Source organism: Chionomys nivalis, chromosome 9 (assembly GCF_950005125.1).
Source record: "Chionomys nivalis chromosome 9, mChiNiv1.1, whole genome shotgun sequence".
In the NCBI taxonomy this organism is placed as follows: Eukaryota; Metazoa; Chordata; class Mammalia; order Rodentia; family Cricetidae; genus Chionomys; species Chionomys nivalis.
The window spans coordinates 24,102,947-24,125,798 of record NC_080094.1 but is presented as its reverse complement, the minus strand read 5'-3'; the positions used below and the strand labels follow the sequence as shown (position 1 = coordinate 24,125,798).

The following is a 22,852-nucleotide window of genomic DNA, read 5'->3' as shown; positions in this document are numbered from 1 at the left end:
CAGACCAGAGATGAGACAGGTACCAGACAGGTTGCCTGCCATACCTTTCTGGTGACTACTGATGGCTCTGTGCATCTTTGCATGTCTAAATCATTGTGACCTCTCCTACCTTAAAATGCCCTCTGACAGGCAAGATGGCAACTATATTTTTTTTATGGTGCTGGGAAACAAACCCAAGCTGACTGGGAGTTGATGTGTTGGGCACAAGGCACAGTGGGACTCTGCAGCTGTACGTGAGAGCAGGGCACTCCTGGAGTTCCCTTAGTCTCATTTGTGGTTCAGAGGGGTAGGTTTGAGATCACCCTGGGGGAGTTGGTTAGGTCTACTGGTCTTTAGTGCCATCTGGTGGCTGTTCTGCTCTGTAGGGCAATGTCCTGCTACCCCTCTGAGAATGTTTCCCCCTCATGGATTCCAAGGTAGATGAGGGCTCAGTCACTGTTCAATTTTTCGATTTAGGAAACAAGCTCAGAGGACACCTGTGATTCATCCCACAGCTTACTCTGGATTCAGATGTCAGGGATGCTGAGGTCCACAGCTCCCTCTGGATTCAGACGTCAGGGATGCTGAGGTCCACAGCTCACTCTGGATTCAGACATCAGGGATGCTGAGGTCCATAGCTCACTCTGGATTTAGATGTCGGGGATGCTGAGAGGTCAAACATGCCCTTTGCAGTAACCCACTGCGGTATACTCAACTTTGCTGAGCAGTCATATTGCATGAAAAAGAGGCTCAAGGAGGCCTCCATAGCTTCTGTAAGTGAAAAACATCTGGCCTTGAAGTTTATTTTAATAGTTTCTATTTTGTCATTTTGACATTTTCTTAATGAGACAGACTCTATGTAATTGTGGTAGTTTGAATGTAATCGGTCCCCATAAACTCATAGGGAGTGGCAGTATTAGGAGGTGTGACTTCGTTGGAATAAGTATGGCCTTGTTGGAGGAAGTGTGTTACTGTGGGGGTGAGTTTTGAGGTTTTCTATGCTCAAGAGACTGCCCAGTGTTTTAGTGTACTTACTGTTGCTTTCTGATCAAGATGTAGCCAGCACCATGTCTGTTTGCATGCTGCCATACTCCCAGCTGCCATGCTCCCCACCATGATGATAATGAACTGAACCTCTGAACTGTAAGTGCCCCACCTCAATGGAATGTTTTTCTTTACAAGAGTTGGCAAAAAAAAAAAAAGTTGACATGGTCATGGTGTCTCTTCATAGCCATGGGAACCCTAAGATAATCATCTAGCATCTGAGCATTGAACTTGCCATTCTCCTGCTTCAGCCTCCTGAGTGGCTGGGATGATGGCTACACTGCCATGACTGCTTAGCTGCTAGCTCTTCTACAGTCAGCTGTGTCATTCACGCTTTTAAATAAATTGGTTTATTTCACTAAGAAACATTTTAATTTATTGGCATAAAGCTCTTCACAAATTTTCCTTTTTTGTTGTTGTCTGTAGGATCTGTAGTGATGTTCCCTTTTAATTTGTTGTTAGTAATTGCATCTTCTTTTTTTTGATCATGAAAGCTAGAATCATCAGTGCTCAATTTTCTAAAAATTCTTCTGATGAACCCAAAGAGAAATTCTGTTTGGTGCTGATAATTGTGTGTGTGTGTGTGTGTGTTTAGGTGACACATGCATGTGTATGCATAAGTGTGCAGGCTAGTGGTAAACATTTGATGTTCCTTAGATGATGTTCACCTTGTTTTTTGAGACAGGATCTCTTATTGTTCTGGAACTTACCAAATAGTCTAGATTGGCTTGGAAACCATCCCAAGTATCTACCTGTGTCCACTTTCCAACCGTCAGAATTACAAGCACATACTACAACACCTGGCTGGATGTAGGGATCAAACTCAAGTCTTCCATGTTTGTATAACAAGCACTGTCTCCTCAGCCATGTTTCTTTAAAAATAGCTCTGATGTTCACTATTTGTTGAGAGAGGGGTGGGAAGAGACTTCTCTGGGTAAGAGTTCTCCATGTACAGAAAGTCACAACCTTTGTGGGGATAGAGGGTCATGACTTGATACTCTTTGTTGGGGGGCTGGGAAGGTCTGGATCATTCTACGGCTTCACATGAGTTAGGCACACACAACCACTGTGAGTACCTATATGCACTTGTACTGGTGTGTCCTGAAAACACCATTTCCTTGTAGTCGTCTACTACTGGCGGTTCTTACAATCTTTCTGCCCTCTATTTTGCAAGGATCCCTGAGCTTTGGAGAAGGTATGTGATATAGACATCACATTTAGGATTAAGCACTTTGTAGTTTCTTATTCTCTGAATGTTGATCAGCTGTGGTTCTGTTAATCACCATCTACTAAAAAAATGTTCTCTAATGAAAGCTGAGAGATGCACCAATCTATGTGTTTGATGGTAAGTCATTAGTCATACTAGGCACATTTAGCAGAGTAATATTATCAGGCTCTCCCTTAGGGTTTATGACCTGTCTAACTACATGTAGATTTTTGACCCCATGTGGATTTCAATATAGAGTGGACCTTAAATTCAATCTGAAAGTGGTTGGTTACTCTTATGACGTTCATGCTACTTTTGCACCAGTGGGCATGTCTTGGCTGGCCAGTCATTATGATAGCTTACAAGGTTTCTAGATGGGTAAGACTGGTGATTGCTTTTCACCTCTGGTAGTGTGTACAGAGATTCCAGACTATGAAAGTTAGCCAGTGGGAATGAAGCTTCCAGGCAAATACCAGCTTCTGTGTTCTACAACTTACATATGCTTTGTCCTCAGCAATAGGGTCTTAGGTCAACTCTTAGAGGGTAATCAAGAGCACTAGCAATAGCCTGTAGTGTTAGGGCTCTATGGGACCTCATTGGCCAATGACTTCCCAAAGAGGTAACCCATTCCTGGTTCTGCATTTTATATTTGTTAGTCTGTGATATCTGGTGATTGTTCTGTTGTGTATATCAGAGGGTGGCCCAACTCTCCTTTGTTCTATAGGAGAGAACAGAGGCTACACATGCAGAACCCAGAGCAGGATGACCTTCCAGGTCTCATCTCTGCCGTTATACTCACCAGGTGCCCTCCTGGCTCTCCACACTAGCTGGGTAACACTGGGCTGATGTTTTAAATCTCTCCCAGTTTCATCTAGAAAATGAGGCAGCCCCTCTTAGCCAGACTTGGGCCCAGAATCCCTCCAAAAGGAGAGGTGGCTAGCTCAGAACCAGGAAAGAATATCCACAGACCCCTATGTTCTCAAGTGGCTTGTCTACCTGGGCACACACATTCTGGGATGGGAGCCCCAGCCCTCCACAGTGGCACAATTACAATGTCCTTTCTTAGGTGCCACCCTGTTACGTCTCCCTGTCTAGGCCAGCTCTGCTAGAAGGGCACTTAAACTGGGGGATCCTTTGACCTTTCCTAGGGAAGGCCTCAGAGACAGAAAACTTGTCTAATTCCCTTTCTTGGTCACAGTTGTCTCCTCCCCAGAACCGGGCAGATCCCACAGACTGTTGGCAGCAGGAGCTGTTGTTCCGTGTGACCACAGGCCCTGGGGGAGCTTGGAGCTTAGAGTTTCCTGTGAACCTTGGGGCCCCATGTTGAGAAAGGGGTGGGTGGAGACCATCTTAGAATGATGGAAAAATAACCAGAGTCTCAGGGTTACTGTCCAGAGCTGACATGGGAGGGGACAGAGACCTAGGAAATGGTAGCTATGGGCTTCCTGCTGTCGCTGGTGTGTCCAGGCTCGAATGTTCATTTGGAGGAACAAGGTTCTTCCTCACTGTGCTCCAAGCAGTTCATTCTCTCTCTCTCTCTCTCTCTCTCTCTCTCTCTCTCTCTCTCTCTCTCTCTCTCTCTCTCTCTCTCTCTGAATGTGGGTCTCACGCAATCCAGGATGACCTCGATCTACATAGCTGATGATGACCTTGAACTCACTAATCCTTCCTCCACCTCCCAAATTCTGGGATTATAGGTGTGCTTGCTAGGTGGCTCGTTCACCACCTCAGTCAGGGACCTTTCACCCCATACCCAGGGCCTCAGTTCTCAGAAAGTGGAGAAAACTAGCGTCTCCTGGTTCAGCCGGGAGACCCAGTGAGGGAGGACAGGGCAAGGGTGGAACCAGGGGCCTCCTCTCTCTCCAGAAGTCTGTTTGTCTCAGTTTTCCCCAATCACACTGCCTTGGCTTCAGAGATTAAGGGGATTAACTAAATCCTGACACTCGAGCTGGGTTTATCAGAGGCGCCACTCTGGGGGCCTCGGGGTGACTTGGCATCCTGTACCTCCGGGTCTGTCTCAGTGGCTTGGAACACTTGACTCCTACCTTGGCTCATAGCCCACAGGTCTTATTCATGCTGATGGGGTTGAGTGGTGAGGACCTGGGGTGATGTGGGAAGGAGGCTTAGGGGCCACCTTTGCTTTCCAACAGAGGCTTTCCCCCAAATAAGTCGACCTCTGTGCCTTGCTGGGCACACCAGGTGCACTGGGACCTGTATCTTCTGCCCTAGGGCCATTAGCCTTGGCAGATGATAGGGAGTGATTCAGAGGCTGGCCAATCAGCAGGCGTGGCAGGGCTGAGGGCAGCGAGGGGGCAGGTAGGGGGTGCTTCTCACAGGTATAGTGGGAATCGCATTTGCAGAGGGTCTGCCAGCTATGACCTGTGTCCTCCCAGGGGAGGGATCAGAGCACTCTTCTCCAGGGTGGAGCAGGCAAAGCCACTGTCATCCCCATGCACATCTGCCCTGGAATCTTCTCTAACTGTGAGTGGCTATGGAAGTGCCCCAGGTACCCCAGGCCAGGGCAAGTTCCCGCTGACTGATACCTGCACCTCACTTGCTGGCTGACCCTGGCAAGTGCCTTGTCAGGGTGTGAGCACACAGTGGATTATGCTTCTTTGTGGATCATGTGAGTGTCTCAGAGAATGAACTTGAATGCAGGAGGGTGGGAACCAAGGTGGGCCAAATGCAGGGGTGACAAGCAGCAGGAATTGCCCCATGGGATATGTCACCGAGGGTAAAGACCCCACCTGCGACAGTCCTGAACATCTAAGACAGCCAGGACTCAACCTGCCAAGAAAAGCGCATAATACATATGAAGAAAGAGATGACCCTTACTAGAAGATGCTGAAAATCCAGTGAGCAGTGCTGTAAGCCGACACTGTTTTGTCTGGAAAGGGCACAAAGGGACAGCCAAGAAGATGCTAGAAGGATAAGGCTACTCACTAGAGCACAGGTGGGACACATTTCTAGGTGACAACCACTCAGAGTGGGGTGTTTGTCATACAAGAACAGTTTGCACAGGCTGAGCCTGTAGCTCAGTTGTTAGAGTGCTTGCCCAGCACACACACACACACACACACACACACACACACACACACACACACAGAGCCCTGGGTTCTATTCCCAGAACCACATAAACCAGGATGCCTTTAATCTCAGTACTCTAGAGACAGCAAGCACTAAGGGCATTAGAAGTTCAAGGTCATCTTTGACTACCAAGCTCAAGGCCAGTCTGGGAGACACGGGGAGCTTGCCTCAGGAAAACACAGAAGAGTAAGAGAACACAAATTTTGATGTCTAGACTTACTGCTGGGCAGGGCAGTGGGAGTGTGAATTGTCTCTACAAGTCCCTTCCACTGTGGAGACCCAAAGGGCCCCAAGGCTGGTGCTGGAGGAACCAGATTGTCTGGAGGTCTGGGATATGACCCAGGGGGCAGATTCTACATCAGGGCAGGGCTGCCCAGGGTGCCTTTCCTGGAGACAAACCCATTTCCGATTTCTCCACCCTTCCAATGCCCAACTGGGCCCTTGCCAGCCTTTACCTCCCTGTTCTTGCCCGCAGGCTCCAATTGCCATGGCTCCCATCCTACTGTGGCCCTGTTCTATCTAGGACAGAGTCCTTCTGAGAGAATTGCTTCTGTTATTGCCTGTCTGCAGCAGAAGTTGATGGTAATGCCAGTGACCACCCAGCATCTGCTGTGTGCTATGGTACAGGCTGGGACTTGTATGGCCCGAGCTACTGTTGACAGCAATAGCAGGCACTGTTTCTAGTATTTCTGTGTGCTCTCAAGTAAATGCTAGCAAGGGGCAGATTAAACAGCCATGGCAAGGATACACAGGTAAAATATGGAGCCTGAGGTTTGGGTATATGTGTACCTGGAAAAAATGAGGTCCAGAGTGGGTATGTATTTTACTCAATATCACACAGCAAATAATTTAAAAGATTTTGAAACACCACAGGGTGGGCAGAGTTGGGACCTCTCATCTGCTACTATGTTGTAATAGCCTTCATCCTGTCCCTATTGTACAGATGTGGAGACTGAGGCCCTAGGAAGGTGGGCTCTTGTTGAAGGTAACCCATAGGGGGAGACAGAGGTCTATTTGAGTCTAGAGAGGTGTCTTTGTGCAGGAGTTAGATTGCTTAGGGTGTGTTCCAGGGACTGCCATTTGCTGGCTGTGAATTCTCACAAGTCACCTATTACTCAGAGCTGTCACTGTCCTCCTATGTGGAAAGGGGACAGTTGGGACTGTTAGGAAGATACCCAGGTGCCTGGCAGGCAGTGACCCACAGTGTTCCCAAGTCAGTCTACTGCACTACAGCACGGCTCAAAGACACTCAGACTTGGCTGGGACCAAAGGAGATACTTTACTCTCTAGGACAAGGGTGCTAGGTGCGAGTCTCTGGGAGGGGTCACAGAGCCGTGCACACGCACACGGTACAGGCAGGTGAAGCGAGGGTTCCCCCAGTTGCTAGAGATCTTCACTTTGACTGCAGCAAAGCCCCTGGGCGGCTGGTTCTGGAACAGAGACAGAGAGTGGTAGCTCCTCAACAGGCCTCTGCTCCACCCAGCAGAGGAGCCTTGGAAGAAGGGAACTTTCCCATTTCACAGGTGTGAGAATGGAGTCTGAGAGGGGAATGGACTCAGCACTTGGGGCCTAGGATGGAAGGTGCTGAGGCCAAAAGCACAGACTCAGTACTGTAGGGAAGATGCTCAGTCATGGAACTTGGCAGTGTGATGCTGTGGGGTCCTCAACAAGCTACTTTGCCTCTCTGTTCCTCAGTTTCCCCTCTGTAAAATGGGAGTGCTAATAGTTATGCTCCAGGATTACTGTGGACATGAAAGGAGCTCTTGGCTCATCAGCCCCTGGCATGTCATGGCTTCTCTGCAAACTTAGCCCCTCCGTTCCCAGTGCCCACAGTGGTTGGAGATGGTGTCTATCAAGTCTCATGCCCACTGTGGAAAAGGCAAAGCAGGACTGGTGGCTCAGGCCGTTAATCCCGACTGCTGGTGAGGCCAGTCTGAGCCACATAGTGAGATTCTGTCTCAAAGTTAAAAGAGAGGGTTGGGGATGGAGTTGAGCGGCAGAACACTTGTGAGATCCTAGGTTCACCCCTCAGTCCTGCTATAAAACTCAAACCGACACTCAGTATGTGTTTTAGCCTCCCAGGGATTTGCAGAAGGGATCCTGAAGCCTGGAGCCCAGGTCTGACGAGGCTTAGATTTGGATGTCGTCAATATGCAGACCCCAAACACAGTCACATTGCCAGCTCATCCAGTCCTGCTCTGTCTGTCCCCAACTTCCTCCTACAGCCAGACCAGATGCCGACTAGGGGGCTCCTAGCATAGAGGCTGTAAGTTTGGAGCCAGGAGTCATACTTGATGGGCACTTTGTGTTCAACATTTGTTATCTAGGAAAGAGATGCAGCAAGAGTACTCCTGGAGGGACCAGAAAGCGGGAAAGACTAACCGGAGCCAGAGGGCTCCCCTTGGGTGCTACTCAGGGCCCCAGGCAGCAGCTCCACGTCTCTTCCGTCTCCTCAGGTGTCAAGTGGGCTAGCATGACTATGCACCCCTCAGGGCTTAGGGGACAGGGGAGAGCTGCACATAGGAAACACTCTGCAGATGCCCTTTTGCGGTTCCCCCAGGTACCTGGAGTGGGAACATCTGGATGGTGTTTTCTGGCTGAAACTGGAATGCCCCCAGGAACACTTCCTCCCTGGGGGGGCTCTCCATGCCCTGTGGAACCAGACAATGAGGTATGAAATACAGCAGGCTAAGACTTGTGCAACTCCTGGAATGGGGGAGGGGGCTCCCCATCAATGCGGACAGTGTCACAGCCTGGTGTCTGGGACAGCAAGGAACACTGCGTGAGGAGCCAGAAGCTGAGGTCTACTTCCAGCCCCACCAGTAAGGGTCAGGTTGCTTCTGAGTCCTTCTCTGCATTCTACTGATACCTCTATGGGCTGCCTCAGCAGAATAAAGCCCAATGGTCTCTCTCACCTCAGGAAAGCCTTGGTTGAACTAGACAGGTGTCTCTGTTGGTACTGGAAGACTGAGACGAGCTCCACTCTGGCCATTCCTAACCTAGCTAAGCCACATCCCCTCAGCTATGTGGATGGGTTCTCTCAAGGTTTGGACTACCACCTTCCAACGTGGTCCCTTCAGCCCAGCCTGGCTCTCTGTCGTGTGCTCACATAGATGACAAAGTCCTTCGGTGCGGTGTCCAGGCTACCCGACAGTGAGATGGTCTTGGGGATGTGTTGAAGTGTAAGATTGGACAGGTAGACTTTCTGGGCCAATCGGATGGTCACCTGGCCACGGTCGCCGGCGAAGGCCCAGCAGTTGCCAGGTGTCACATTGGGCTGGAAAGAGGCAGGTGTGAGGGGCCTGGGTTGGATGGATGGAGTCCCTCTTTCCCTACTCCTCACATTTCATTGACCTCCTGAAGGTGACCATCCTCTGCCTACAGAGCTTGGCTCTAGCAGTTCAGGGAGAGCTGGGCCTGCGTGGGACCTCCCAGTCCTGTTCTCCGCGCCTGCTCGTCCATCCATTCATTTCCTCGCTCAGTCACCCCACACTCCCAACATTCTTTGCATGCTTTCATTGTCACCCTGGGGCTCAGACATGAACGTGTTCTCCCTCTGCAGAGGAGGAAACTGAGGCTCAGAGCAGGGAAGTGAATGGCCCAGGATTATCAAGAGCTGTAAATGTAACTTGACAATTTGGCCTTGGAACTGGCTTGCTGGTAACCACCATGGTCTGACCCATAAAATGAGAGACAGAAGCCCAGGATGGAAAGAGGGTTGATCTCACAGCACACAGGAAAGCTACTCATCCAGTAGGTGCTGGGCTTTTTGAAGACACAGTATGCTCCATCCTGATCTGGAGCTGTGAGGCTAGGATAAAGGTTGGGGGGATCTTGGAAGGACTCCTGCAGGAGCTGGGACAAGGGAGAGTAGCGGTCAGTTGGGAGAGGCATGCCAACCCAAGGGAAGTCAAGTATGTCTGGTGGCTTGGGACACTGGTGCTGGTTGGCCAGGCTTGGAGGTGCAGACGCCTGGGTGGCAGAGACTTTGCCTCAGACCTGACTGAAGCCAGTGTTTCCCAGCCAGACTTGGCTCCTCTATTGCCTGGGCTGCACCACCTGTCTCCCCGGTCAGTGTTCGCTATGTTCTGTGATTCCTTCCCATGTCCCAGGTCCTCACTAGCAACTCATTGCACAGTGGACCTTGCTGTCTCCATCCACCCCAACAGGAGGCTTCTCTACCCCTGGGAGGCCACTGTCCTAGGTGGACTCTGAGAGTTCCTTCAGGGTGGGACCCATAGACAGGTGGCCTGTGGTTGTGGTGCTGCCCCAAGCTGATGAGCTCTCAGTGGTTTGTAGTTGCTCTGGGACTTGGACAGGCGCATTCCCCTCTCTGGGCTTCAGGTCCCCCAACTGTAAGGCAGAATTTTCAGAGGGCTGAGTGTCTGAATGTTGACTCTGCCTCATACCACATGAGCAAGTGATCTGGCTTCTTGGCCTGGTATCTTCCTTTGCAAAGGAAGTACATCTCGCCCCCGCAACCCCCAAGATGGCTTGCGAGTTCTCAAACCCCAAAGTGTCAGGACTGGGTGGGGGTCACCGTGTCCTCCTGCCAGAAGCTTCCCCGTGGCTCCATTCTTGTCCTCCCTCCCCACAGCGTTCATCATGTCCACTGCCGCCTACCTTGTCTTTGCCTCGTCTCTCCTTCCTGCTGTTGCCCTCAATTTTGCCCCCTCCCCTTGCCCTCCTGCTGTCCCCTGCCCTGCCCCCTGCCTCGAGGATCACGTCCGGGGGCTGTGCGTAGTTCCACAGCCGGATCCAGTTCCAGTAGGAGCGGGCCTTGTCGTGGTTGTATGTGGCTGACGTGTGCTCAAAGTCGATGCTGGCTCCTGTATGGAGGGGGGTGTGTGTGTCTTAGCCTCTGTCAGAGGGCATGCTTCTGCTTGGGCTGAATCCCTGCCATCTCTGGAGCTCAGTGTGCCCCTCTAGGCGATGGGATGAACACTGTAGTTAGTAGTATAAGAGTGGCTTGCCCAGGCTGTGTGCCAAAGGAACTAATGCATTGATGTTTCCCAGCTATTAGTCGGGTGTGCTAGAAACAACTGCATGTATGTGCAGGGTGCAGAGGGGGCCGGTCTTGAAAAGTGGAGGGAGGCTTGGGCTGGTTCTGGAGAGGGGCTCTTTCATCTGATCCCACATTTCCTTGAGGTCTGAGGGGCCAGGGTCAACTGGTGTTGGCTGTTGGGCCCTACTCCCACCTTCAAGCAGCCTGAGTTCTCTCTTGTGGCCTCATCCCATGGACAATTTATACATTCATCCTCCTGGCTGGAATGTCCTTCCTTCCTCATTAGGTCTCAAGCCAAATGTCTCCCAAGGCTAGGGGTCTCCTCTTCCCTACACAACTGCTCTAGTTTCCCTGAGTTCACTCCCTGACTGCCATTGGGTCCACTTGCTGGTTTCAAAGTCAGCCTCTCTACCGCAGGGTCCCCTCCACGTACCAAGCCCCAGGTTTGGGGAATGGAAGGGGTGAGGGGTGGTGGAGGGGCGTGTCTAGAGTTGAGGGCCATGGGTTTCTGTTGCCCACCCTTATCAGAGAAGGGAAGCCAGGTGGGAGCAGCAAGAAGCCAGGTGGGAGCGGAGATTAGCTCCGAGGCTGGGCCTCAGGGTAGCAGCAGTGCGGGCAGGCACCTCATGGAAGGTTTCTGAGGTAGGTCGGTGGTGGGTGCATGGGAGCGGCAGGTCAGGTCACGATGTGGGAGTCAGGTCACATACCTATGGATTTCAGGTCTGTGGTGGGCTGATGGGGGAGGCAGGTCACATACCTATGGACTTCAGGGCAAAGTCTGGCTTTTCAATGTAGTCACCTTGTATCATCTTCATTATCTTCTGGGCCATTTTTTGCTGAGAAGGCAGAAAACGAAGGCCATGTCCTGTTACATTCTTAAGAATTACGAGCCTCATCTGTGTGTCCTTGACAGATGGACAGGTGGTCGTAGGACACCTCTCCCACCTCCAGAGGCTGTGGATGGCCCCTAGTAGGATGACCCAATTGCTATACTGTGAGGAAACCCGAGACACGAAGGCACCCCATCCTCTGGGTCTGTGATGACCTTTCAAGTTCATGTGGCAAGATGTCATATGGAGGTCCTAGAGACTTAGGGAGGTCAAAGGTAGGGCCTCAGGAAGAAGACAGACCTTACCGCTGTGGGTCTTGGGCAATATGGTGCCTCTGAATCTAGATTTTCTAAGTCTGTAAGATGGGGCAAAATTCCTGTCTGCCACCATGGCTGTGGAATGTTGTTAGGTATTAGAGAGCTGTGTGAAGCCCCACTATGTGCGACCTGTTCTCCTCCATCCTGTTCTCTCTCATCCCCTATGGCCTTCTGGGGAGATTTGGGCAATTGTCACACCACCTTCGAGGGAAGAATACTGTAGCTACAGGAATAAAGCTTTGGTGCTGACCCAGTTGTAAGAAGCAGAGCCAGCATCTTGTGGGTTCTGGGCTCCTAAGCACTCCCCTGACCTGGCAGAGGAATACTGCAAAGCTCTGCGCACAGTCAATGCCCAGTTACAGTCAGCTATTCTGCTTAGACACCTCCAGTGGAGGCCAGTTCTGTTGTCCAACAATGGCTGCAACAAGGTTTCCTGTTCCATGCTCTAATTTTTCAATCTGACACTGCTATCTTCTCAAAGAGGTATGTGTTGTGGGGAGTTGTCCAGGGTCCGCTGCCCATCAGTGTGAACTAGGGCAGAAAAGATGCTTTGTGACTGGGTCCAAAGGGCTTACAATAATGTTGCTTGTACCTCTGGGGTCTCAAAGTCACGTTGTGAGGAAGCCAGGTCATGTGACAGGTCATTTGTGGGTGCTTTGATTAATGAATGGTGTTTATGATTTGACTATGTGTTCTCCACACGAGGTTCATAAGCGGTGACACTGTTTTTGGAGGTTCTAGAAACTTTAGGAGTTGAGTCTAACTGGAATAAATAAGTCACTGAGCTGTGTCCCTGGGGACTCTATTTTGCTCTGTCCCCTTCCTGTTGCAGCTCTGCTCTGTTTCCTGTTGCCCACGAGGTAAATTAAACAGCCTCTGTCACACACTCCAACTACCATAATGTTCTGTCTAGTACACTGTGCCAAGCAAGAATTGACTGAGTTCTCTAAAACCCTGAGCCAAAAATAATGATCCCTCCTTTTAAGTTGTTACACTATATATTTAGACATAATGACAATAAAATAAACACATAAAATTGGTACCAGAAGAATGAGGTTGTTGCTGTGGCTAAACCTGACCATGTGGTTCTTAAGCCTTAGAAATTGACTTGAGGGAGGAATTTGGAAGAGTTTGTCAAAATGGGCTAGAGAAGTCCTAGAATGTTCTAAGGCTTACAGAGCTTAATCATATTGAAGACAAGCATCTGGGCCATGTTAATGAGGTTTCAGACGAGACTGAGGACTCTACCAGGATTTGGACCAGGGGGTTTCTTGTTATGTTCTGGTAATGAATGTATCTATTACCTTTTCCATGTTCCACTGTATGGAACTTCTTCCTCTTTATGGAAGGCTGAGTTTAAATGTGATGGGTTAGCCAATCTATTCGGGGGGCGGGGAGTTCTAAGACATAGCTATTTCTGGCTGCTTTTCAGCTAGGGTTACAGCAAGAATTGGTAACAAAGAACAGAGCAGAAGTACTTGATTTGGCCAGGAAAAGGGCACACTTAAAGTAGTGAGGAAGGGGGGTTCTGATTCTTAAAAAGAAACCAAGTGCTTTTCATCAGGACAAGAGCAGTGAGGTCTTAAGGGGATCTCAAGACCTGTCCAGACCCCCACCACAGCAGGTACAAGGATATGAAAGAACAAATTCATTTTTAAGATTGATCCTTGAGAAGAAAGTGTCTCTGGGGTACCCTGCTCACAAAGGACTGTGTAAGACAGTGTTTATCCAGGATTGGTCCCACCGTGTTCAGTCACTTAGGCATTCAGAGACCACAATAGCCCTGGTCTAGGGAGACCTGGCTTCTCCTTGAGCTTGTAGCAGACCTTGGCACCACCCATATGATGGTTATTTTGTAAAGAATACAAGAATTACAGAATCACAGAAGTTTCCACCCTGATTTTAAAGGAGGACCTGGAGGCTAGGTAAATATGAGATCAGAATCTCCAGGCTGATGGGTGAAGCTGTAAGATTGAAGCTTGGGCAGCAGTGAAGAGCCACAGAAGACAGAGATGCCAGGAGGATGGAATCTGCCTCTGGTAAGGAAGGTGCCACTGGGGTCAGGGATTTTATATTCATGTGGGGCTAGAAGACAAACCAGAAAGCTTAAGAGCCCTCAGACATATGTTTAGGCGTTCCCATTAAGACACTTGACAAAGTTTTGAAAGATGACAGGGCAGGAATCCAAATCAGCCAAAAACCTCTAATAAATCTTATAAAAATTTCAATCTGTGTCTGTCTATCTAAACCAGCTTAATACTCACCAAGAAAGAAGTGACATGTTTACTTCATTTTTCCTATGAAGCAAAGAATATTTCCACAGTGATATTTGCAATTATGTAAGTTCTTTTATATCATGTCCAGAAAACACCCCAAATAAGTAGACATTAATAGGTAAGATCAAAAGGTGATGCAAAGTGAGAAAAATAAAACAGAAATAGAATATTGGAGTTAGCTGACAAAGATTTAAAAATAACCATGACTAATATCTTAAAGGAAAAAAGAAAACACAGACAAATGGTGAATTGATGGTAGAATTAACTCTATGAAATGAAAACATATTAAATATGAATTCTTTTTTTTTGTTTGTTTTTCGAGACAGGGTTTCTCTGTAGCTTTGGAGCCTGTCTGAAACTCCCTTTGTAGACCAGGCTGGCCTCGAACTCACAGAGATACGCCTCCCGAGTGCTGGGATTAAAGGCGTGTGCCACCACCACCTGGCTGAATATGAATTCTAAAATGAAATAATGCAATATATGAAACGAATGGTTGAGTTTATACACAGAATACAGGATTGCAAGTGAGTCTGAAGAAAGCTGAGACAAAACTGTCAAAACTTAGGGCATAGAGAAAATGAATGAAGAACAAGAAATAAATCAGGTGGGAAAAACTTGGAACCCACTCCATAGGTCTAGCATAGATATAATCAGAATACAAGAGAACAAAGAGTTTATGGATAAGAAGGAATATTTTCAGAGATTAAAATCAAAGACTTTTAAGAAGTTTTGAAGAACATCAATGTATATATTCAATAATATCAAACCCCCAGACAGGTTATACTGGACACAAAAGGAACATTATAGTTTCTGGGAATGAAAATAAAGCCAAAACAAACACCATATTAGACCCAATGGGTGAAAGTTCAGAATGGTACAATTTCCAGTAGCAATGGTAAAACTAGAATATGATGGGCTTCCTTCAGAATTTTCAGGAGAAACTTTCTAAATTTCTATACCTAGCAAAACTATCAGTTAGGCGTTAAGTATAGGATGAGGATATTTTAAAATGTGCACATTCTAAAAGAAAAAACTAGGAAAAATATAACACTCTTCTTTCACTCTTTTTCATGAAGTTATTGGCGAGGGTTGGGGGAATATATGCTCTACCAAAATGAGGGATGAGACGAAGGAAGAAGATAGCTTGGCATATAAAAAACAGGGCATCAAGAAGACATTGTGTGGTGTAGGGTCCAATGGCAGCATCTCACCTCATCAGACATGGCTTCCATCTCCTGGAGTTTGGCAATGAGCTGGTTCATGCTACCTCGTAGGTCCTGGATCTCTCCAGTGTGATGTCGTACCTTCTCCTGGTACATCCTTATCAACAAGGAGATAAAACAAGAATTGACTGCTTTATGATTTGGATGCTGCTCTTGCTATCTTTCTGTGAGTGAGTCTTAATGACCTTTTAAACCTTCTACTCTCCTGGGTCCGCCCCCCCCCCACTCTCAGGTTCTTAGTCTTAAAGCTTTACTCCTTCTCTTCCTTTTGCTTGGAACAATCCGTAAGTCCAGCTCAACATTCCCAAAATGTTCATGAGTATTGTTTGTCTGTGTAATGCTGTCACTAGGCAGTGACTTGTTATTTCGTCTCAGCTATCATTTGCTGAGCACCAATTACGAGTCAATAACTATTCAGGATGTTTGATGCCTTTTTTTTTTTTTTTTTTTTGATGCCTGTTTACCCGGAACAACATGAAAGCTATGTCTCATCTCACAAATGAAGAGTCAAAAGTTCAGAAAAAAGAGATGACTCGCATTAGTTCAGTCACATAGAATTTACAGGAGCTAGGATTCATGTCTAGGGTGGTCTGAGTGCGGGCCCATATTTTTGGCTAAGGATATGCCCCAGATTCCAGCTCTAGGACTAGTAAGTAGTTTGCTTACCTCAGGCTCTGCAGTGGGCTGTTTATGCTGTCATCCTGGTGCAGTGTTGAGGAAAGCAGGGATCTCTGTCAGGCGACCTAATCTGGGCCCGATAAGAGCTTCATCTCTGCTCTCTCATGGCCATTAATCCATGCATTCATCTACTTTCGTATTTAATGTTATATATATATATATATATATATATATATATATTTTTTTTTTTTTTTTTTTTTTTTTTTTTGAGACAGAGTTTTTCTATGCATCCCTGGCTGTCCTGGAGCTAGCTGTAGACCAGACTGGCCTTGAACTCACAGAGCTCTGCATGCCTCTCTCTGTGTGTTGGGATTAAAGGCACGTGCCACCACTGCCCAGGCCTCCACCTTCATATTTAATCTCCCATCTATCCACCCGAATGCCATCTATCCAAATTCAGAGCTTTTTCCCCCTCCGTGATTATCCATCCGTCTGTCCGTTCCATCGTCTATCCATGCTTTCTCTAGTCACACTCCCGCCTGGTAACCAGACATCCAGCACTGATAAAGTCAGTCCCCTGTGCTTAGCACTGACATGGCTGTTGCTTGTATGAATCAGACCTGCTTGCTTCCTATAAGGGGTTGCCGGTACAGTTGGAGAGGTGGTCATGGTTACAGAAATTGGAGGAAAAGGAAAAAGGTGACTTCCTTTGCTTTTGGTGTGCCTGGAGGCTGTGATCTTTCAACTAGACCTCAAAAAATACAAGTTTACACAGGGTGAGAGGAAGAAGAGAGACCCATCCTCCAGCGCCCTCTACCCGCTCTCTATGGGTCTCTGTGACTTTATCAGTAGCTCTTGTCACTGGGTTCCTCTTCCTTCTTCTCCAGAAAACCAAACCTGTTGTTGAGTCTCAACTAACTGAAGCAGAGAGGGCAGAAAGAACAGTGTGGTTCCTCATGCCTTAGTTTAGGGGTGGTCTAGAGGAAGGAGATAGGTCACTGTGGGGTGAATGACAGGAAAGCCCCATGATGGTGGAGGGATGACTGTGTGGTCTGTGAGTCACATACAGGAGAAGGGTTCCGGTGGGTGGGGTGACAAAGGTAGCCATTTGGATCTGGGACGAGTCAAGAACGGAGCATCATCCAGATTCGGTGAGAGGAACTACAGAGGGATATTGCTGGCTTAGGTAGGTCCGTCAGCCAGGGGGCCTGCGGGGGGCTCACACTCACCTGCCAGACTTCCATTTTTGATGGTAAATGCATGGAAAACATCCAGAAGCCTGTGGGCCACAGAACAAGAATGACCCACTTAACTCAGGTTGAAAGCTTGGGTTCTGGAATTAAGGCATCTAAGTTAGGGTGTGTAACATCAGGAGAAGTCACTTAATCTTTCCGGAGCTTAGGGTCTTCCTCTGTAAGATGGGAATAGAGTAATATCTACACCGTGCTCAAGCCAAGTCCTCTGTGAGATGTCTGCCACGTAAGTAAAGGACACACCTCCTTCTACTGCATGTGGACTGAGAGACGGTAACATGCTCTTTTCTGCATTTTATGAGCTCCAGGCTGGTTTGAATCTATTATTTAAAAGTACTTAAAACATATTCACTGTTCTTGACTCTAAAACGTTTTCAAAGCACTGGCTGCTTCTACGACTGTTTATTGCTCTTAAACTGCAGGGCAGCACTCACGGACAGCATGAGAGACAGGGTCACCTCTCCCTCTCCCAAAATGAGCCTAAGTCTGAGGTTGCCTCCCCTAGGCAGGGCCCTGGAGACGCACCAAAAGCACAGAGGACCAAAAGGCCAATCTTCTCCATGAGTTTCTGGCAGAGAAGCTTGCACCTGAGAAGCAGAGAGGCCACTGTCAAGGTCAGCTGCAGTCTGGCAGGCTCCCCTTCCCCTCGCTCCATTGTTCCATCTGTCCCTTGTCCCTTCCTATTTCCCTCCTTATTGAACTCGTTCTTCAGGGACCATCTCTAATGCCCCCCCCCCCCGCTTCTAGAACCTCCAAAGTCACCTCACCCTGCAATCTTTTCTTGTTTTTAATTAAATTTTTTTCATTTGCTTTACATACCAATCAGTTTCCCCTCCCTCCTCCTCTCCTGTTCCCTTCCCCTACCTCCCATCTACCCCCTCATCCATCCTCTTCCATTCTGAAAGGGGAAGGCCTCTAACGGGAGCTAAACAAAGCATGGCAAATCGACTTGAGGCAGGACCAAGCTCCTCACCCTGCATCAAGACTGGGTGAGACATCCCAGCACAGGGAAAAGGTTCCCAAAAGCCAGCTTGTATCAGGGACAGCTCCTGATCTCACTGCTAGGAGCCCCACAAACAGACCACGTTACACAGCTGTAACCCACATGTAGAAGCCCTGGGTTGGCTCCCTGTAGGTTCCCTAGCTGTCAGTCCCGAGTCCATGAGCTCCCATGAGCTCAGGTCAGCTGTCTCTGTGCCACCCTGCAATCTTAGCCTGGTATTATTTTCCCACCTGGCTGGAAGCCCATGGTGGTGGTGGAGGTGGTGCAAGGCTGGGCCCAGGGGAGCCTTTAGGTAATATTTAAAATGTAAAGTTTAAATTAATGAATGAGGTGGGCATCTCAGAAGGGGGGTTTATATAGACTGAGTAAGCACAGGGAGAGAAGTGGGTGTGGGTGAGGTTATTCTGGCCAGGAAGAACACTGGCAAAAGAGAGGCATTCAGGGAGTGAGGACCCCAGCCTTGCAGGCCCTGTGGTTCCATGGAACGAAGCAGAATGAGGGCATTCTAGGAAAAGAAGGGTCAGGCAAGGTACATGCTGGGGAGCTGAGCAAGGGGAAGCCACAGAAGGTCTGAGATGGGGGATGTGAAAAGCCAGGTTGAGGATGGCTCATCTGGTCTGACCAGCAGGGGAAGAGCCAAACTAATGAGGGCGCTGTCACTGCCCGCCCGCCATCCTCCCCCTCTCCTGTTTACCTGCAGGTGTTAAGTAGAACTTGCTGGGCCTGAGTCCTCAGGAAGCAGGCCAGGCAGGTGAGCCAGGCTGAAGAGGAGACAGGATGGCAACAAGGAGTTGTACCCTCATCTTGGTCCCATTGTAAGTACTCACTGACTATCCTTGGAGCTGCAAGACCCTCTTGATTTGATAGTTGAGCCCAGGATATCCCCTGTCTCAGCTTATGTAAGAAGCTGTAAGTTCAAGGCCTATGGGCAAGCCTTACTTGAAGATGGTAGTTAACAGAGACTGGCAGTGTTAACACTCGGCAGCACAAAGGATGGTGTGTGCTAATGCCATCCCTGGACACCAGGAGCCTGGCCAGGGCTGTGTCCTTCTAGGGTTCATCTCTGGAGTGTGACATAGCTTAGGTTAGTAAGTAGGGGTTCAGGATAGATGAGAAGGTGGGTGTATGCATGAGTGAAGGGAGAAGGAAAAAGAGGGTGAGTTCTTGGGTTGGAAGATTGGTAGACAGTAGAATGGGACCATGGAGAGCCAGAGGGCTGATGAATGGACAGAGGGATGACTGTATTAACAAATGAAAATAAGGGGCAAGTGACGAATGGCCCAATGGTGAGTGGGTGGACAGATAATGGATGCATGGATGGGTGTATTGATGGATATTGGATGATTAGTGGGTGGATTAATGGAGCCAAAGTAGAGAAGGACTTGGGGACAGTTCCTCCTATGCCAGCAAGGTTTCCTTTTACTTTCCCTTCCAGGGAGACCCTGCCACCCCAGGGCAACCTGAGTTCTAGAAGAGGCTGGTCTGAAGCTGCTCCCCCTCCCTGGCTCCTACTACTTAAGCTAGTTCTTCCATATATATACATACACATATATCCCAGTATGAACTGGGTTAGGCTGGGACCTGGGCTGTTGATACCGGAAAACAACAGGGAAGCGTCATCTGCAGAGAAGATAGACCACAAGAACATAGACCTCAAGACATGGGCTTGCAGAGACCTGGGGGTCCCGGGCTTGGTGTGTGCCTCTCAGTTGATCTACCCCCAACTTTGCGCCAGGTGCCAGTGAAGCCCCAGGACTCTGTTCTTGCTCACTCATGTTTGCTGAGGCTGCCTCTGTCGTTCTGCTGATGTGGCCTCTTTGGACGCCCCTGGGGATGACAAGGTTCACAACCACATTTTACATCCTACAAGGTCCATGGTGTCAACACGTTTCAGATTGAGAAGCCATGAATCAGGGACAGATGAGCTCTGATAGACCTCAGATCTGGGTCTCTTTTGAGACAAGGTGTGTGGGTACTGTGGCTATCATAGGACGGTCCTAACTGGTCAAAGCCTGTCATGGTCTTCCCATGGGGAAGGGAGGTGGGTAGCTCTGAGGCTGTGGGAATGATAAAAGCTTCTCTTTGCTGCAATAAACCTCATAAGAGGTCAGGCCCACTCTCCTCCCTCCCTGGACAGCCGTGCTTCTCCATGACACTGGACCGAGGTAGCCTGGTGACCCGCCACAGGAGGTGCTGAGAGAGAGAGAGAGCCACAGCACAGTGGGAGCTTGAAGTTGGGGAGCATCAGAGAACTCTCAAGATCACTCACTCTGACACTATCCCCACCTTGGCTTCTCTTGGTTAGGGAAATAGAAACATCTTTATTTTGTAAGACAGCAATTCCTAAACATTTTTTTTAATTGGACACTCTCTATATTTGTGTGTATTTACTAAGAAATCACACATCAAACTATTGTATTTTGGATACTAAATGTCTCCAGCTAGGTTAAAGAATTGATTTCCAGAGTGTAGGTATTTAGAGGTGCTGTGGGCCTTTAAGGGGTGGGGCCTAGTAGGAGGTTTTTATCCCGAGAAGACATGTAGCCTGGAAAGGGATTGTGGGTTCCAGTCTTTTCCTCTCTCTTTCTTTGCTTCTTGACTCATGAAGTGACTGTCCTTCCTGCTCTCTTGTTGTGTTCTCTTGCCACAAAGACCACTGGGCCCTTGACTATGGACTAGAACTTCCAAACCACGAGTCAAACCTCTTCTCTTTAAAGCTACCACCGGCGCTTTGTTAGAGAGAATGTAGTCTCACACAGTGGCTACTTGTGCGGACGTATTATTGGCCCTCCCAAAAATATAAGATACACACATTCCTGAGGTCTGTGTGGCCATGGCAGTGTGACCAGTGTATCACAAAATAACCAGAAGACAGGAGTTTAAAGGTTCCCAATACAAAGGCCGACTCATTACCCTGACTTCACCATCACACATGTGCCACACGTACCAGATTACCACATGGCACCCGATTAACATGCAATTACTATGTGCCAACTTAAACTCAAGGGATGAGATAACTATACAGGAAGATGAGTTAAAATGTTGTGGTTTTTAAGAATGTCTTCCTTCCCTCATGGGTTGTTTTGTATGCCCTCTAGGAAGTAGGCATCATTACAAGTTGGAATTCCTGTCACCTGCGACCAGGTGACTCTTGACAAGGGAGGTAGAGCTGTTTGTCTCCTTGTCCCCGACACTAGCCTGAGGTGCATTAGGACAGTGAGCTTGCAAACACTGCTAGCTCACAGCAGGTCCTCAGCAAATACTTGTTGGAATGGTAGTGCTTTGCGCTCTGCCGTTGCCAGGAGACCTTGGGAAGCTACTTTGAGCCTCTCTGTCCTCAGCAGCTACTTCTGTAAGGAGAGTTGACAAGATCTGCTTATCCCCAAGAACACTAATGGGCTGGGAAAAGGCAGGAGCTATTGGCCTCACCTCCTGGGCCTGGTGCAGTGACTGGTGTCTTCAGGTTGGACACATAGGTCCCCAGTGTTCCTTGACCGGGGCATTGATTTCCTTTTTTAAGGATGAAGTATGAGGATGGAGATCTAAGGGAGTCAGTGAGGAAGAAGTGGCCACCACTGCCACCACCACCTCTGAGTATCCCTTGGAAGGCAACATGGAATTTACTGGGTCAGGTGGAACTGTCAGCTCTGTGACTTCACAGACCGCTTGGATGGAGGGCCCCGAGTCTGCAGCCCATCTCCAGAACTTCCCCTCAGAGGTTTCCACAGTGACTGACTTTCCATTTTGGAGGTGTGAAGGGTGAAGTTGTAAGCCAGGGAGGGCCATGCCAGGGCAGAGGTAGGGCAGAGGTAAGAATGAAGGTGCCCATTATCAAGTCACCCTCCTTGCTCCTAAGACTTTTTGCTGCCCTAAGCTTCCTGGGCTTCCTGACTTTTCAGACTGCATGTGAATTGATTTTCTTTGCTTTTTTTAAATGTTCTTTTCATTTATTCTTTGTGTCTTTCACATCATGCATCTTGATCTCATTCATCTCCCCGTCCTTTCATATCCACCCCCTGCCCTTGCAACCCCCTCCCCAAATAAAATAAATTTTAAGAGAAAAAAAAGAGAAAACTCTTGTTGTGGAAGCTGTGCTGTGGCCCAGTGACTCACACAGTATAGTATATCCTTTAGTTCATATATTTTTCTTGCAAGTGTACATGGCAAACAGTCATTGGTCTGGTATAATGGCCTCTGGTTTTGGCTGCACCACCAATGCTGGGCCCTCACTGGGACTCCTCTTGTATATCCTGTTGTTGCCCTGTTGTGGAGTTCTGCAGCTTTGGGTCCACAGGATGCACCCCCTCCGTGTGCTCCAGAAGATTATAGATGGGGTGGGTATTGGTTCCAGGCCTGGGTAGTTTCAGGTTGGTCAGCCCGCCAGCTCTCTTCCGTCCTCACCACCAGGGTGAGCTCTCTGGCATTGCCCTGGCCAGTTCACCCTATGTAGTAGCGAACAAGGGCCAGGACCAGTTTCACGCCCTCAGGGCCAACTCACCAACACCTACATCACCAGGGCCAGCTCTACTGTGTTGTCTAGGCAAGGCACAGGGGCCACTCTCCCGAGTGCTGCAGCTGGTGAGGGGCAGGGACAGTCCTGCTCTTAGGACCCCAGGCTCAGCTCTCCTACCTGCCACAGGTGGCGAGGGCCGGGGGGGCATTTCTCCCTTGCCCATGCCACCATATGGCAGATGTAGGGCAGAGCTAGATTTCCCACCCTCATGGTCTTTTTTTAATTTTTTTTTTTTTTTTTTTTACTATTTAAAACAGTCTTATTTTATATACCAAATCCCAGTTTCCTCTCCCTCCCATCTTCCCACTCCCTCCTCCTTCCCCCCACCCCACTCCAATCCACTCCTCAGAGAGGGTGAGGCCTCCCATGGGGAGTCAACAAAGTCTATCACATCACTTGAGGCAGGACCAAGGCCCTCCCACCCTGTGTCTAGGCTGAGCAAGGTATCCCTCCATAGGGAATGGGCTCCAAAGAGCCAGTTCATGCACGAGGGTTAC

At 48.7% G+C, this 22,852-nt stretch overlaps 1 protein-coding gene across 2 annotated transcripts; it reads right to left on the bottom strand.

Moving 5' to 3' along the window:
* Positions 1–6,603: 6,603 nt before the first annotated feature.
* Positions 6,604–21,345, bottom strand: Sun5 (Sad1 and UNC84 domain containing 5). Of its 2 annotated transcripts, XM_057781891.1 has the most exons (13): positions 21,272–21,345; positions 19,614–19,669; positions 19,388–19,462; positions 18,537–18,603; positions 17,365–17,426; positions 16,816–16,865; positions 15,635–15,669; positions 14,957–15,065; positions 11,080–11,158; positions 10,031–10,146; positions 8,427–8,594; positions 7,882–7,968; positions 6,604–6,747 (listed from the first exon to the last, which is right to left on the bottom strand). In XM_057781891.1, the coding sequence occupies exons 1-13, from the start codon at positions 21,343–21,345 to the stop codon at positions 6,604–6,606; spliced, it is 1,122 nt and encodes a 373-aa protein (XP_057637874.1). The 2 variants fall into 2 exon arrangements, with proteins under 2 accessions (XP_057637874.1, XP_057637875.1); XM_057781892.1 differs by lacking the exon at positions 19,388–19,462.
* Positions 21,346–22,852: the final 1,507 nt, after the last annotated feature.